At 42.3% G+C, this 18,180-nt stretch overlaps 2 gene segments (V, D, J or C); both read right to left on the bottom strand.

The window, feature by feature from the left end:
* Positions 1-11,727: 11,727 nt before the first annotated feature.
* LOC123466088 lies at positions 11,728-12,915 on the bottom strand. The segment is given in 2 exon segments: positions 11,728-12,223; positions 12,710-12,915. Coding segments are annotated over 2 exon segments (381 nt in total).
* Positions 12,916-15,313: 2,398 nt separating this feature from the next.
* LOC123466089 lies at positions 15,314-16,149 on the bottom strand. The segment is given in 2 exon segments: positions 15,314-15,737; positions 15,870-16,149. Coding segments are annotated over 2 exon segments (384 nt in total).
* Between the last annotated feature and the right edge of the window lie 2,031 nt (positions 16,150-18,180).

The raw sequence follows: 18,180 nt of genomic DNA, 5'->3' as shown, positions 1-18,180 counted from the left end.
TTTACATACTGAGACAAAATGCTTTCCAAGTTAATTAACTCAAATCATCTCAATAACATTTTATTGTGTGTTTTCTAGTGTTACACATCTAGGACTCAACTGGCACAATTCTTTTGCCAGTCTATTAGGGTAAAATGGTACCTGACTGTAGTCTTAGTTTGCACTTTTATGATTGTTAAGGACGTTGAATATATTTTTTTTCTGTTTACAGGCCACTAGTGTTTTCTGTAGGAGAAAGCAATGGCACCCCACTCCAGTACTCTTGCCTGGAAAATCCCATGGATGGAGGAGGCTAGAAGGCTACAGTTCATGGGGTCTCTAAGAGTCAGACGCGACTGAGCGACTTCACTTTCACTTTTCACTTTCATGCATTGGAGAAGGAAATGGCACCCCACTCCAGTGTTCTTCCCTGGAGAATCCCAGGGATGGGGGTGCCTAGTGGGCTGCCATCTATGGGGTCACCCAGAGTTGGACATGACTGAAGCGACTTAGCAGCAGCAGCAGTGTTTTCTGTACACTGCTATGCCCGCATTTCTTTTTGGTTTGGTAGCTATTACTTATTTGTAACAGGTTCTTGCACATTCTGGTTACCGAATTTTGTCAGTTACATTTGTTACTAATACCTTTTGATTTTGTGGCTTGTGTTTCACTCTTTGTAATTTTTTAAAAATATGTTTATGTATCTCTTTGGCTGCTCAGGGTCTTGGCTGTGGCACACAGGCTCACTGTTGCAGCCTGTGGGGTCTAGTCCCCTGGCCAGGGATGGAACCTGGGCCCCCTGCACTGAGAACACCGAGTCTTAGCCAACAGACCCCAGGAGAGTGCCTGGAGTGTTTTTTATTGATACTTCTAATATAGTTGGGTCTACATCCTTGTTATGGAGTGTACACATTTAATTCTTTATAAGCAACGCTTTCATACTCCAAGGTCATAAGGATAAATTCACAAGTTATTTATCACACAGCTGACATTTTGAAGGTTGCACTAAAGCATTTAATTGTTTTTTAATGTATGGAATTTTAATGTTAAAGATCTTTTATAACAACTTGTCCCAGAAGAGCATTTTGTGTGTGCCTTATTCCTCTGCATACACGCAGTGCTGGCTCTATCATATGTAATATGCCTACATAAGCATGCTGCCCTTTCAAGTCTATGATTTTCCGTTTGTAAATTCGTACGCCTTTTTCATTGTCCTAAATTAGGAAATGGTTTGCTGATTCAAAGAGGAACCACCTCATTTTCTACTTGTTCAATATTATCTTCCCTATTCTCTTTATTCCACCTAAATTTCAGTTTACTTTCATCAAATTTCATGAAAATACCTAGTGTGATTTTGTTTTGTACTGCATTGAATTCATAGATAATACTGCAGAAACACTACTGCTTTAATTTTTTCATGATCATGGTATAAATCTTCACTTATTTCAGAGTTTTAAAATGTTTTCCTTTAAGATTTAATATTTTTCTGTATTAAAGTCTCATTTACCTAATCAATTTGTTTTTAATGTATTTTATGTTATTTTAGAATTTGTAAATGGTCTCTCCCTAAAAATATTTTTAACTGTTTGTTTCCAGAATATAGAAATAAACTGACTTTTTATATTCATGTTAAATTCAGTACTTATTAAATTTGTTGTTGTTAATAATGCAATACTTCTCTAGATTCCTTTGGTTCTTCTAAATTTGCCATCTGTCTTTAATCAGTTTTTTCCTCCTTTTCTGATTCACACTCTTTTCTCTTGTTCTGCTGGTTAGAAATTCAGCACAGTCTTGACTAGAAATTGTGGTCACATTCATTTACTTATTCATCAGCTATGTTTGACTTAGACAACTACAGATACTGGATATGTGGTAGATGCTATGGGGGTTACAAAGTGTAACATTAAATCTTACTATTAAAGGAGTTACTGGCATGCCAGGATATCTGCAAATCATTATCCCCAATGCTGCTGGACCAGGTTCATCTTGGCTGACCCACAGGAAGACAAAGAGGAACTAGATGCCCATGTTTGGAGCAAGAAGAGGTTAGTTTGCAAGGCAACCAAGCAAGGAGATGAGAGATCTTATGCCCAGTTTGTAATTGGGTTGTTTTGTGTTTTTTAAATTGAATTGCCTGAACTGTTTAGATATTTTGGATATTAATGATTTACTGGTGTTATTTTTTGCAAACATTTTCTTCCATTTATCAGGTTGGATTTTTGTTTCGACAACTTTTTTGTCTCTTCTTTTTTTCTGTGAGAAGATTGTAATCTTGATTAGGTCCCATTTGTTCATTTTTGCTTTTGTTTCTTTTCTTTGTAGAGACAGATCAAAAGATACACTGCTACAATCAATGTCAAAGAATGCTCTGCCTGGGTTTTCTTCTGGGAGTTTTATGGTTTACGGCCTTACACGTTGGTCTTTAATCCATTTTGAGTTTATATTTGTGTGTGGGGTGAGGAAATGTCCTAACTTCATTCTGTTATGTAGTTGTCCAGTTTCACTAGTACTGCTTATTGAGGAGGAAGTTGTTTCCAAACTGTATATTCCTGCATTCTTTGCCGTAGTTGAACTGACCATACAAGCCTGGATTTATTTCTGGGCTCCCCGTTCTGTGTCCCTTTTTGCACCCGTTCCATTCTGTTTTAATTATTGCAGCTTTGAGCATTCACTGACATCAGAGATTGTAGTATCTCTAGCTTTGTTCTTTTTTCTCTTGATTGCTTTCACTATCTGGGGTCTTACGTGGTGTCATACCAATTTTAGAACTATTTGTTTTAGTTCTGGTCATAGGCACTTTGACAGAGACTGCAGGAATTCTGTAGTACAGACCTTTTAACAACATTAATTGCGGAACTGGCCGATAGGAAAAATAAGAAATGTATTCACAGATTGACTGGCAGAGAGGCAGCATCCACATTTTTCTTTGCAAATCATGTGCTTTGTCAAATATTCTCCTTAATTATTAACTCACTAGCTTATTTTCATAAGCAAAATATATTTCTTCTTAACTTTAACAATATGTTTGATTTAGTCTCTTTTTCTTTAAAGCAGAGCAGTACTAACAGTTGGGCACACAGAAAATGAGGCTATTTTTGTGATCTCAGTTTTGGTTGTCAGTAAACACTAACTTCTGGAAAACGTCCTTTTCTATAAACCTCTATACTGAGGTTGAGACATCAACTGAGAAATGTAAAGACTAAATCAAAGTATTAAAATATAAAGTCTTTGCAAAAAATATTTTAATAAATAAATTCCTTATGAGTATTAAAAAGTGCATTCATAATATATCTCTTAAAATAATTTCAGGAAAAACTAAGAAAAATTCAACAAAATACATGCAGAACATGATTGATAAAGAAAAATATACAAAGCAATAGTGAGAGAAGTTAAAAGGACCTCAGTAAAATGCTATGGGGGATGTTTTGGGAAAGGGGAAATGTTTTGTGTCTTGATTGTCATGCTGGTTACATGGGTGTAAAAACTTGTCAAAATACATCAGTATGTGCCTAACATGGGTGTATTTTGTTGTGGGTATGTTATGCCTCAAAGATGCTTTTAAAAGTTGCACGATTGCAGGAATCTGGACGAAGGGAGTTGCTGAGTTTCTTGCTCAGATTCTCTGGCAGGGACAGCTGAGAGAAGCAGTGATGAACCCTGAGGAGTCTCTGGGTCTGGATCAATGAATGTGCAGAGCCAGGTGATTAGGGTGCCCGGGGAAGACAGATGACTTGCCATTATCCTTATTCCTGAAGGTACAGCTTTGCCAGATGAAAAGCTCAGAGTGCATATTTTAATAAAGATTGTTAGGAACCCATCAAGGTCACATCCTGTGTCTCCTTTGCCAGATACCCTGCCAACTGGGGAATCTGAGACCCCTTACAGCTTCCTGCCCCACCCTTGGGCTTGTGTTCCCACCAGCTGTTTTCCACTTCCCCTTCTGCTCATCCTGTGTGGCCATTTACAGATTTTTCCTTCTGTTTATGCTCTTTCAAGGTGGGCATCTGTTAGTTCCTACCCTCCTACAACACCACTGATTTCCTGAGCTGGGTCCACGGTGAGTCTGTGCTCTAAGAAGAGCTGACGTGCAGCACTGTGGACTGGCTGCTGGCGCAGAAATACAGAGCTGAGTCCGCTGCCTCGGTGGAGTTGATTTCCAGGCTGCAGGGTGAGTTTTGGGGGCACTCAGCTGAAAATCGCTGTTTAAACATGGCTGTATCTTCCACAATGTCTTCCTTCTGAAGGTAAACCAAAAATTCTAATGCTTCTTCCAGCTTCTTGCCATACCAGTAAACATAAGAGTGTCCTTTTATGGGGACACAATCCATCTTTGCTTTCTGGTCTTTTCCTTTGACCAGATGACTGGGACTCTGGGTGACCTCAGTGTCTATGGAGCCTGTAAGGAAAGAGAGACAACGTGCAGTGAAAGCCCAGGAGAAAGCCTCATTTTGCAGCCACAGGAGAAAGTCCTGTAACTGGAATCCAATAAATTCACCTCACCTGCTCCCCAGAATTAAAAAAAAAAAAAAGCCGCACAGCACAGAAGGCTGAAGCACATGGCTGGCTCAGGGAGAAAGCAGGGCAGGGACTTTTTCTCTAAGGCTCCTCATCCCCCTACAGCACCTCCTTGTGACGTGATTACTTTTCATGGTCAGCATATGGAAAACGAGACTAACGTTGCACAGCCTGGGAGGGCAGAGGAAGCTGGTTAAACTACTCGTGTGGATTTCAAACTGCTTTAATTTTCTTTCTCCTGATTCTGCTCTTTCATTATTTCTTTAAAAATAAAAGTTATTTGCATATTAACAATTTATTTCCTTTTTTACCTTGTAGATTTGCCTCCTCCCGTCCCTCTCAGACAATGAACAGCTTGCTGTTATCAATCATAGTTTCCACTGCACTTAAAAAATCATATATCTGCCTCTTTAAATTAAAAAGTTAAATGTTGAACTTATGCAAAATAATATTTATGATGAATATGCAATGCATTTAGGGAAAAAATAAAGCGAATCATCTTGTTTGAATCAATCAGCTTAGGAGTTAGATTAGCACTAAGAATTTTTAAGCCTCTGTGTTATTTTTATAGATTTATTGTTGTTTTTCTACCATGTCCATGTAACTACACTCCTGAAGTTCATATTTTTATTCACATGCTTTTCATTACAGTTTTCTCATTCATGTAAAAATCTGCAAATTTTGTATTAATCAGTGTTGTATGGCTTTTAAATGTTTTTGAGGGAGTTCTTTTTCTTGGCCATGCTCTTTTTTCATTCAACATTTGCCTATGATATTAAATCATGTTGTCTCATGTAGTTTTAGATAAATCAGTTTCACTAATATGTAGGATTCCATTTACTAGTTTGTCAGAATCTATTATCCATTTAACCTCATGCACCCTAGTTGTTTTTTTTCTCACCCAGATTTTAACGCTACAACAAATAGGAGTGTATTCTTACACAATTCTTTACATACTTAGGGGTAAAGTTTCTCTATACCTGGGATTGTAAAAATTGAGCCTTAGGGTCACCGTGTCTGTTTTACATAGCAAGACAAAATGGTTTCCAAATTAATTAAGCAAATAAATAGTCCCACAACAGTTTGTGAACTACATTCAAATGTTCCTCGTCTAGCATCTAGTACATTGGCATGTACTGTTCTTTTAATTTGTCAGTCTGTTAGGTTAAAGTGGTATCTCACTACAGCTTTAGCTTGCGTTTTTATGACTGCTAAGGAGATTGATATTCTGAATTAATACATTTAGAGGCCACTGGTTTTTTTGAACATTGCTCTTTTCTCATACATTTGGTAGATTAGCATTTATTTGTAACCGTTCTTCATATATCTCAGATACTAAACTTTGTCATTTACATGTATGCTAATATCTTTTCAATTTGTGACTTCCGTTTTAACTCTTTGTCAATTTTTTGTTGATATTTCTTATTTAGTAAAGTCTATCATTCTTTTTTTGGGGGGAAGGTGTGAATTCTTTAATTCTTTATGAGCAATGTTTCCATAGCTCAAGTTCAAAAATATATTCCTATAATATTTGTCAAACAGTTAATAATTTAAATGTTGCATTTAAGCATTTAATCCTTTTAGAATTTTTGTTTTTTTTTTGCTTATGCAGTGAGAAAGAATTTAGATTAATTTTTCTTCCTGTGGAGAACTACTTGTCCCAGAAGAACCTGTATATTGCATTACTCCCCTACCTACCTGCAGTGATGGCTTTACCACATATTCAGTTCAATTCAGTTCAGTTCAGTTCAGTCGCTCAGTCGTGTCCGACTCTTTGCAACCCCATGAATCGCAGCACGCCAGGCCTCCCTGTCCATCACCAACTCCCAGAGTTCACTCAAACTCACGTCCATCGAGTCAGCGATGCCATCCAGCCATCTCATCCTCTGTCGTCCCCTTCTCCTCCTGCCCCCAATCCCTCCCAGCATCAGAGTCTTTTCCAGTGAGTTAACTCTTCACATGAGGTGGCCAAAGTACTGGAGTTTCAGCTTCAGCATCATTCCCTGCAAAGAAATCCCAGGGCTGATCTCCTTCTGAATGGACTGGTTGGATCTCCTTGCAGTCCAAGGGACTCTCAAGAGTCTTCTCCAACACCACAGTTCAAAAGCATTAATTCTTCCACGCTCAGCTTTCTTCACAGTCCAACTCTCACATCCATACATGACCACTGGAAAAACCTTAGCCTTGACTAGCTGGACCTTTGTAGGCAAAGTAATGTCTCTGCTTTTCAATATGCTATCTAGGTTGGTCATAACTTTTCTTGCAAGGAGTAAGCATCTTTTAATTTCATGGCTTCAGTCACCATCTGCAGTGATTTTGGAACCCAAAAAATAAAGTCTGCCACTGTTTCCACTGTTTCCCCATCTATTTCCCAGGAAGTGATGGGACCAGATGCCATAATCTTAGTTTTCTGAATGTTGAGTTTTAAGCCAACTTTTTCACTCTCCTCTTTCGACTTCATCAAGAGGCTTTTTAGTTCCTCTTCACTTTCTGCCATAAGGGTGGTATCATCTGCATATCTGAGGTTATTGATATTTCTCCTGGCAATCTTCATTCCAGCTTGTGCTTCTTCCAGCCCAGCATTTTTCATGATGTACTCTTCATATATTAAGTGCCTATATATGCATAGCTAAAATGCATAGCTATTTTAAATTTATGATTTTCCATTTGTCCACTTACTTATACAAAATTATAAGATAATTTGATGATTAGACTGCAAATTCACATCACTTTGTATTTCTTTAATATTATCTTAAGTATTCTTTCCTCTTTTTTCCACTTATATTTTGACTACTTTTGTCAAATTTCATGAAATTCCTCTTGTGACTTTGTTTAGTGCTGTAGTGAATACATAGATGATAGTGCTGAAATTGGAATACTTTTAGTACTGGTTTAACTTATTCATGGACTTCCCTGGAGGCTCAGACGGTAAAGCGTCTGTCTACAATGCAGGAGACCTGGGTTCAATCCCTGGGTCGGGAAGATTCCCTGGAGAAGGAAATGGCAACCCACTCCAGTACTCTTGCCTGGAAAATCCCATGGACCGAGGAGCTTGGTGCAGGCTACTGTCCATGAGGTCCCAAAGAGTTGGGCATGACTGAGTGACTTCACTCAGTTTAACTTATTCATGATCATGGCATGTAACTTCAGTTATTTCAGATTTTAAAATGCTTTCCTCTAAAATTTAATCAATTTCTGAATTGTTTATCTTTGTATAGATTTATGTGTATTATCTTTTATATTTTCTGTTACTAAACAATCTCTCTTTAAAAATCTATTGCTAGTATGTGGGAATAAACTGACTTTATGTTAATTTTCATTAACTTATTAAATGTTATTATAAATAATGCAATGCTTCTTTAGATTCCTTTGCACCTTCTAAACTTGTCATCTGTCTGTAATCACTCTTTCCCCCTTCTTTTTTCATTTTCATGCTTTTTTCTTGTTTTACCAGGCTTAAAATTCAACACAATGTGGAGCAGAACTAGTGATGACATTCATTGACTAACTTATCAATGACGTGTGACCAGAACAATTACTGGTACTGTAGACTGTGATACATGCTCTGGGGATTAGGAAGTGCAGAATTAGATCCTGCTATTTTCAGGCCCTATTGTCATCCCAGGATAGCTGCAAATCATTCTCCCAACTGTTAGCAGGTTCATTTTGCCCTAAGTACAAGGAGCCAAACTGCTGAGACTCTGATGTTTGCAGGAAAGGGCTTCTTCTCAAGCCAGCCAAGCAAGGGTATCCCCCTCCCCCCTACCTCATTGGGCTGACTCTGCGACCCATGAACTATAGCCTCCAGGCTCTTCTGTCCATGGGATTCTCCCGGCAAGAATACTAAAGAGGGTTGTCGTTTCCTTCTCCAGGGGATCTTCCCGACCCAGGGATCAAATCCATGTCTCCTGCATTGGCCTGTGGGTTCTTTACCACTGAGCCACCAGGGAAAACAAGACCTCAAATCCACCTCCACAAAGGCAAGGGCACAGGGTATTTACAGGGTCACAAATGAAGCATGACTTGAAGGTCTGAGATATGGGCTTCCCTGGTGGCTCAGTGGCAAAGAAATCCGCCCTGCCAATGCAAGGGATGCGGGTTCAGTCCCTGGTTTGGGATGATCCCCTGAAAAAGGAAATGGCAACCCACTTCAGTATTCTTGCCTGGAGAATCCCATGAACAGAGGAGCCTGGCGGGCTACATCCATGGGGTCGCAAAGTGTTGGGCATGAGTTAGCTACTGAGAATGTGCACATGGGGAGCCTGGGGTGCTTGGGAAGCTTGGGGAAGGGTGACTGAAAAAACGTGCATGTGTTGTCCTTCTCTGCTGGGGTAACTGAGCTGTAACCTCTGCCCCTTCACCACAGAAGTGCTCAGCAAGATCTGAGAACGGAGTCTTGGATCCTCTGAGGTCAAAAGGTCCCCAGGCAGACACCTGTGCTTCCCTAGGAGGAGGGTCGCTGGTTCTAACCAATCTCAACCAGTTCGGCTCAAACTAGACACACCTGACTCTGGGCTCTGCTGCACTACCGGCAGTTTCCTGGAAAATAACTCAGGCAAACATCTTATTCAGGACACATGCCACTTGGAGGCCAAGCGAGTCTTAAGACGACCTTGATTAGTGAAGGCAGGTGCAATGGATCTGATTAATCCTTACTCATGCTTCCACAACCACTACCTCAAAGATCTCACCTGAGTTTCCAGAAGTATCAGACAACTTCTCAAATGAAGGAAAGTTGATGCTGCTCTCTATGCTCTGACGTGTTTTACAGAAAGACCCAGATCACCCCCTAGTGCTCAAGTGAAAGTCTCTCAGTCGTCTCCGACTCTGCACCAGTCCATGGGATTCTTCAAGCCAGAATACTGGAGTGGGTAGCCTTTCCTTTCTCCAGGGGACCTTCCCAACCAAGGAACTGAACCCAGGTCTCCCGTATTGCAGGCAGATTCTTCAGCAGGCTCAGATTCCCAGCTGAGCCATAAGGGAAGCCCAAGAATACTGGAGTGGGTAGCCTATCCCTTCTCCAGTGGATCTTCCTGACCCAGGAGTTGAATCGGAGTTTCCTGCGTTGCAGGAGGATTCTTTGCCAAAGGGAAGCACTGATAAGTCTGACTGACTGATTGACTCCATGGTCAGAGGGGCACACTTCTCACAGGCCCTCTGGTCTCAGGAGGTCTTCACCTCCTGTGTGGTGAGTGGGGAGTTTGTCTACGTTGCACAGTGGCAGCCAGACACCCCAAGAATCATCAGGACCAGGAAACATGCAGCCATGAGTGTGGTGACCTGCTGGAGTACTGCAGAGATTTGCTACTAGTACTTAGTTACACAGTCACTGATCCAGTACTGATTGGTGTTATTGATCAGTTAATTAAATTTAATCTCTTAGGGCCACATTCAAGGTGAGTGGGCTCTTCAGATCTCTGTCCTCAGTCCTTTGATCTTTTCTTTGTATATTCTGTCATCAAGGGATCAAGAAGGCACTTTCATTCTTCCAATTATGGAAACTGTCCCAAATTTTTACCTTCACCCAGGTCCATTTTTTTAGCCCCTGACTCCTATGTACCACTGCTTTCTGCATATTTTTGGTGAGATTTCTGTCCCAGAGGCATCCCCAATGTCAAGAAAATCATGATCTTCTTCCCACTTGGTCCTCCTGATTCATCTAACTTGTAGTCAAAAAATTCCTCTCCATCTGTTGCCTCTCGTGATGAATCAGTTACCCAGGTCTTGATTTCATTTCCTAATTATGTTTTAAAACTCATTTCCCTGTATTTCTAGCACTGCCACCATCATCATCCTAGCTTCAATATCCCTTCAGTTCTTTCTATCATTTTCTCTCCTTTTTGATCTCACATGCGTGTTGCTGTTGTTTAGTCACTAAGTCGTGTCCAAGATTCTTTGTGACCCCATGGATTGCAGCACACCAGGCTTCCCTGTCTATCACTATCTCGCTGAGTTTGCTTAAACTTGGGTCCACTAAGTCGCTGGTGCCATCCACTTATCTCATTTTCTGTTGCTCCCTTCTCCTCTTGCTCTCAGTCTTTCCCAGCATAAGGGTCTTTCCAATGAGTCAGCTCTTCACCCCAGGTGGTCAAAATATTGGAGTTTCAGCTTCAGCATCAGTCCTTCCGGTGAATATTCAGGACTGATTTCCTTTAGGGTGGACTGGTTGGATCTCCTTGCAGCCCAAGGGACACTCAAGAGTCTTCTCCAGCACCACAATTTGAAAGACTCTCTCTATTTCTAGGCTTTTTATATTTTGCTAATCAAATGGATGTCAGTTTACATATAATTGCATCTTTCTCCATGTTTCTTGATTACCAGGAAATCAATGTGTATTGATTACAGATGTTTCTTCTCCAAAGTGCATGTTAATATCTTTTGCTTATTTTTACTGGGCTATACAAGATTTACAGTCAATGTGTGACTTTTCTTTTTCCTAGAAAAGGATTTTTCTAGAGGTTTAAACTCAGTGCTTCACTTACTAGCTTGTGGCTTCTGACAGAACTTTCTAGTTTTGCACACAAGCCTTGTTGTTTGAAATCTTTCTTATTTATCCTTTCTGTCTTCTCCTCCCTCTGATCCCTTTGTGAAGGTTCTGCGCATGCTCTGTACTTGGGTGTAGAGGGTTGCCCCATCCAGTCCTACCCTGTTCTTTCATCAACCTCAATACTGTATATAGCACATCCCTGAATTCTTTCATGAGTGAACATCTCTACTTGGCTGCTTAATGATTCCATTTGTCTTGAGAGTCTAGGATGGTGACAAGACAGTGCTGAATTTTCTTGGAGGAAAACACTTCAGTGTTTATTAGAAAAGAGTTAGTCACTCAGTCATGTCTGACTCTTTCCGATCCCATGGACTATAGCCTGCCAGGCTGCTCTGTCCATGGAATTTTCCAGGCAAGTTACTGGATTGTGTTGCCATTCCCTTCTCCAGGGGAACTTCTCAACCGAGGGATGGATCAAACTCCCGTCTCCTGCATTGCAGATGGATTCCTTACTGTCTGAGCCACCAGGGAAGCCCATTACTGAAGTATTCATTGCTTTATAGAAGCCTTTTGGATCCACCTATAGGATTATGTGTCAATTTTTCTAAGAACTTATGATTAGCATGTGGGAGAATCAGAAAAAAAAATCCAGATTTTATAATTTTCAGCCCAGGGAACTTTCCAGGTTGGTTGGCCATTGATAGGCCTAGCTCCATTTCCATATGGCTAGTTCTCAAACACCATACCTTCTCTCCGCTCTCAGATATTTTCTCTCCCTTTCTCTCTCTACACACACAGCCACAGATGACTCAGTCAGAGAGGCTGTGGCTTTTCTCTCTCCACACCTCCTTCCACAGGGCCCCATGGTTCAGTGGGGTGGGGAAGGGGGTTGCTACCAGGATTCTTGTCTGGGTCTCTGATCTCTGCCCAGCGCTGTGTCTCTAGCACAGCAGAAGTAGAGGCCGCTGTCTGCAGGATCCACACTTGTCACCATCAGAGATGAAAATGTTAGATCTGGATGACTGATGGGAAACTTGTCCTTGTTATAACCTTGTTCATATGTGGCATTACTGCCCACATTAGAAGTTGCCATCAGCACGAGGCCTCGTTTCGGGAACTGACGGTACCAGAACACGGTTGTAGCTTGAAGGTCCACTGCATGGCACTCGATGGTCACAGAGGCTCCACTCTTACTGACAGCCCTGCGGGGCTGCTGAGAGACGAGAGCACCAAGCCCAGAGCCTGCTGAGACACAGGTCAAGGAGATGAGAGCCCAGCAGGACAGGAAGACATGACCATAGGCAGAAAACCACAGCCTTGCTCACTCGCTCACCTTTCTCGTGGCTCCAAGGGAATCCTGTTTGTTTTGTGAAATCATCCTGTCCTAATTCTTAGGCTTCTCATCCCCCATCTCTCCTGACTGGTGGCTCCTCACCCTACCCTTTACACCTTCAAATAGCATGGAATGTCCCCTCTCATTTTGTCCAGTGTAAAAAAATCCACAGTCTAAGGAATTCCCTGCTGGTCCAGTGGTTAGGATTCAGTGTTCTCACTGCCAGAGACCAGATTCAATGCCTGGTGGGGGAACTAAGATCCCACAAACCAAGCAGTCAAAAAAACTTCAAAAATTATAAAAGTCCACAATCCCTATCACTTCACTCATGCCAACACACACATACACACACACACACACACTTGACCCAGCTACTTAGCTAATAAGGCTCGTACTGGGTCCTAGAAGCAGCAGAAGCACCAGCATCTTCAGGAACTGGCCTCACACCACACTTCTCAGAAGAAAGATACGACCTTGCCCTTTCTTTCTCCACCCCTAGAAGGAGGGCTGAGTGTCTGCATAATTCTAAGGATGCTCTCGTCTGCCCCCTGGTGGTCATCATTGCCACTGATGCAGGATCCACGCTTCTTTCAAACAAGGTGGAAGTGAAGGTTGCTCAGTCATGTCCAACTCTGTGACCTCTTGAACTATAGCCCATCAGGCTCCTCTGTCCATAGGATTCTCCAGGCAAGAATACTGGAGTGGATAGCCATGCCCTTCTCCAGGGGATCTTCCCAACCCAGGGAGTGAACCTGGGTCTCCTGCATTGCAGGCAGATTCTTTACTGTCTGAGGCGCCAGGGAAGCCCTTTCCCATAAAAGAACAATTCAAACATTGCTGGAAGGAACCTCAGAGATGTTCTAACCGAACTCTCAATGTTATAGGACAGAAACTGAAGCCGAGATCATTGAAATGATAGTAGTTTCCTAGTCTTATGTAAGGAAATGGCTATGTTTGTGTGGTAAATGACATTGTTAATTCTTTACTTCTGTAACGTATCCTCAAAGTAATAAAGACAACTCATGCTTGTTAATCACTAGAACCATAGATGAACATAAGGACTACCAGGCTAGAAGCTCAATGCTTCTTCATACTGAAAAAAACACGTCCTCATCTTCTTAATGAAGTATTTATTTCATGAGTATCTTATGCCAGTCCCCTCATATAATGGACCGAATACTAAACATATCTATGTATTATATAAACACACATCTCTTTATTATAGTCTGAATGTGGTAGAAGTGATGCTATGATTTTTGAAGCTGGGTCACAAGTAACCTTATAGATCCCTCCAGGGTCTCTCGAATGCTCACTCTAGGGGAAGCCAGCCACGAGATAATCATGTTCACTTCCCCGAGGCCACCATTCTGCAAGGAAACCCACGTAGCCACACTGAGGGGCTGAGGGAAGAAAGACAGACGTGCTAGGCTGGCGCCCAGCTGTCCCGGGCGCCCCAGGGCGGGGCCCAGCCACGCGCGGAAAGACGCCATCCTGGATGTGCGGGCGGCTGGAGCCTCAGGCGTCTCCCGCCTCAGGGGCTATCTGACCATGACCGCATCACTTCAGTTCAGTTCAGTTCAGTCGCTCAGTCGTGTCCGACTCTTTGCGACCCCATGAATCACAGCACGCCAGGCCTCCCTGTCCATCACCATCTCCCGGAGTTCACTCAGACTCACGTCCATCCAGTCGCATGACGGCCCCAAATGCGGACTGCCCAGCCAGGCCCACTCAGCCCACAGAACCATGAGAAATAATATGTGTTAAAGTCACGACATTTTGAGGTGGCTGTTGTTACTGTTGTTTTTCTAAGCTTTTAAAATGAGATATAAAATCCACATATAATAGACTACACAAACCTTGAGGATACAGCATAGTGAAATTTCACAAATGTGTACCTCTATATACCTACGACCCAGATCAAGATATAGGACATTTTCATAACCCAGAAGCCTCCCTCATGCTTCTCTACAAGTAAATTAAAAATGCCCTCAGAATGTAGCTGCTGTCTTAACTTTGTACAGTCTGTGCTCTGGCTTCTTTTTCAAGAAGAGATCCATACATTTATGAGATCCATCCATGATTTCACAAATAACATTTGCTTTTCTGCTAGATTTTATTCCATTCCTAAGGGTAGCTATTTGTTCACCGTGTTGCTGATGGTCATTTGGGTGTTTCCAGCTTGAGGTCACCATGAATAAAGCTGCCATGACAATAGGTTTTTCTCACATATCCCTTTCTATTTCCTCAGAATTCTGCACTATTTAAGTTTTTATACAATTACACTGGTTTTGTGACTTGTCTAATTTACTCATTATTTTTTCTAGTATATTTTTAAATTCAAAAACTATGTGTATGGTGTCCAAGAAACATTATACTTATTTGATTGTATTTTTCTAGAAATTGTTCTTCCAAGGTAATTGATACAATGGCTTCTTAATACTAAGAAAACATTGAGTGATACTTTAACTTTTTTGACTTTCATACAGTCACTTTCTTACAACTTAGCCATGGGAATGGGGACCATTATGAAATTTCACAAAGAGTTCTTTTTCGTACTAGGACCACCCTGAAATAATAAAGAGTTCGATAGTTTTACAGTGGATGTTTTCAAATCAAGTGATGTTTTAAAATCTGCTTTTTTTTTTGTCATAAATTCTTCCACTGGAAGGAGGAAACCAGTTTCCTTTCCATAGTTGATTTAGTTGCAAAGACATATCTGGCTCTTTGGAACCCCATGGACTGGAGCCTGCCAGGCTCTTCTGTCCATGGGATTGTCTAGGCAAGAATACTGGAGTGGGTTGCTATTTCCTTCTTTAGGGGATCTTCCTGACCCAGGGATCAAACCCACATCTTTTGCATTTCCTGCATTGGCAGGCAGATTCTTTACTGCTGTGCCAGCTGAGAAGCCCCCTAATGTAGATAGGTGCGATTTTTAAGAATCAACCCAGTGGATTGCTGAATCAGGATTGTGCCATTCCAAGACGTGTGTTCCTGCAGCAGCTGCTTTGGGTGCCTGGTTCAGGAGGAAGAAGCCGACTGCCAAGGGTACTGAACACAGAAAGCCCCGCCACCTGGTGGGAAGCAGGACTCATTTGTGTGCAGAGAGGACGTGGCTTTGAGTCACTGTGTCTCTACTAGCAGCACAGAGATACAGAGCCGTCTGGTTCTTCTGTGCTGATGTCACGGTAAGAGGAAAGAAAGGCTTCTTTTCACGAGAGGCACTGTAGCCTTTAGCTATGTCCTCTTCCTGAACAGTGTTTACAACTTGGGAGAAGAAGATCCGCCTCAGTCCTAGACCCTGGTCCTGTCGGTACCAGTACATTGAGTCGTAATCAAAATCCTGTTCACATTCCAGGGTCACAGCTCCGCCTTCCTTTTTGAGCAGGTATTTAGGGGTCTGACTGACCCCACCAGCCACGGTGCCTATGGAAGAAAGGGAGCAACTCGGGAAACAAGGCCCAAGAGGGCAGCCAATGCTGCTGCCGTGAGGGAAGGCTTAGCTCTGGAGCTGAGCATCTTTAGGATGGGAATCTGCTCTCTGAACCCGGGACTCACCTGCTCCAAAGAGACAAAGGGCCATGCAGCAGATCACCTGGTTGCCCATAGTGGGAAAGGGGTCTCCTCGTAGCCCCCAGCACAGACCGGTGAGGAAAGAAAGTTAGCTATGGGGCTCCCCCTGGTTGAATGTGTGGAATCTATCAGAAAGCCAGAAAGGAGAGTTGGACAGGATCCTGTAGATATTCAAGAGGGGCTCCCTAATCTGGCATATGAGGCGTTGAGGACAGAGATCTGAATCACTTGCACCTCCTTTGTGCCTCCCTCCCCCAAACTCTGCATTTTGTCTGGCCCTAGTGGGCACCACCCCACATTTCCAGGCCAGAGCCTCACTGTGATTGGCCCACCTTCCTCCTTGCAGTAAGGAAGGTTTGTTCACATGGGACTACAGCAGATGCTCTGGTTACACAAGAATGTAGAGTTTATTTTTTTAACTTTTTATTTTGCAATGGAGTATAGCTGATTAACCATGTTTTGATGTTTTCAAAGGGACTCATCCATACATATACTTGTATCCATTCTCCCCCAAATTCCCCTCCCATCCATGCTGCCACATAGTCCTGAGCAGAGTTGCCTATGTTGTACTGTAGGTCCTTGTTGGTTCATCTGCTTTTTGATTTTCTGCAATTGTTTCATCAAAGAAAATGATAACAAAACGGTGTTCTGTAGGTGTCCAACATTTTTTGTGTGACAAGAATAAAAAAAAATAAAGTTCACTGAGATGAAAATCTGAGGTGATGTGTTTCTAATGAATAATATTTCAGGATCAGACCCATCTCTTAAATTCCAGACCAGTTTATCCAACTCTATTCCCGCCATCTCTGGGATGTACCATAGACATTTGAAGAATATCTAATCCTGGCATCCATACCTACCTGCACAAGCACTAGGCAGGGAACGTTCCAGAAAGAATAAGAGGCAACATAGGTTGGTATAAAGAGCACAATCCTTTTGGCCAAACACACCTGTGTTTTCTCTCTTGGTTTTTCTACAGCCCACCTCCCATTTTTTTGAGCTTGAGAAAGAAAAAGTGAACTCCTGAAACCGTGTTTTCCTATGTTGAAAATGAAGAAAATAGTGCCTTTGCTTGTCTTGGTGATTAAATAAAATCCTATATTTAAAGCGTGCGGTAGAGAACTCAAAATACAGTATGAAAGAGAAGCATCAGGCAATGCATATTTCCCATGACAAATGATGTTATTCTAAATTATGTTCCCGTTTTGGGGTAACAGAGTCTTCATCCCTGAGCCTCAGTTGGCGTGTTCCAGCCCTCTCCTATCTCCATCTTCATCCCTTGGAAGGCTTTGTAGCCAATTTCACTAATCAGACATGTCGGCTTCCCCAGCCCACGGCTGTTTCTGGGATGGGCCTGGAGAATGTTTGTGCAGTGGAAGGACATGACTGCGTTGATATGGATTAGGAACTGGCCCAGAAACACACTGGAGAGTCTTCCAGCTCCACCAACTGTATCTTCAAGACCAGGTCCCTCTTTGGGTTACTCAGCAGAAAAGCGCTCCAGTGGAATTCCTGACTCATCTATGATTTTTTGCTTCCTCAAGGTCAATCATGAATTTCAGATCTTCCTCCAGGAGCTGCTGATAGGAAACTTAACTGTGTCCTTTCACTGGGCTGCATCTCAGTGTTACCTCCTGTTCTTCGCCCCTGACAAGGTGTCTTGGGTTCCTGGTGATGCCAACATTCATGGGACCTCAGAGCTGAAGGGACTACATGAGATGGAGTTTTAGTAGAAGGGGACGTGAATGCCTTCCAATGAGGCAAGGCAAGGGGAGCTCAGAAATGTTTGAAGTCTCCTGCATTCATTTAAAAGTTCACAGGAATTTTGCTTTGTACTCCAAAATGCAATTATTTGTATTGGTATGAATGTCAATACTTTTTAGAACATCTCTGGGCAACATGGAGGTCCAGGGCATATTCGAGACACAGCTATAGACCCACAGATAAAGTCCAGTGATGCTGATCCGTTAGCTCAAAACTCACTGCCGCCAGGAGCCAGATGACCCCTCAGCTGAGTAGCCTGGTGCCCATGGCAGGGTTGGGCATGAAGGGGAGCCTGCAGGCAGGACCAGCAAGTATATTTAGTGCATCAGCTCAGGGAGCTAGAGCTCAAAGCTGGCTTCTATGAGGTGGGTCTTCCTGTGAGGTCACCATTTCCAGTGCATCCCATTGTCTCCAGAATTATTCTTCTACCTCACTTAAATGGAACTGAGGTCAAGATTAGTCTTTTTCCCCTCTGAATTATGCACACAACCTGGTTTAGAATATTTCAGTATGGACATAGTGTTGAGAGGTG

Source organism: Bubalus bubalis, chromosome 8, assembly GCF_019923935.1.
Source record: "Bubalus bubalis isolate 160015118507 breed Murrah chromosome 8, NDDB_SH_1, whole genome shotgun sequence".
Lineage (NCBI taxonomy): Eukaryota > Metazoa > Chordata > Mammalia > Artiodactyla > Bovidae > Bubalus > Bubalus bubalis.
The sequence above is the reverse complement of the archived record's forward strand: the minus strand, read 5'-3'. Positions and strand labels throughout refer to the sequence as shown.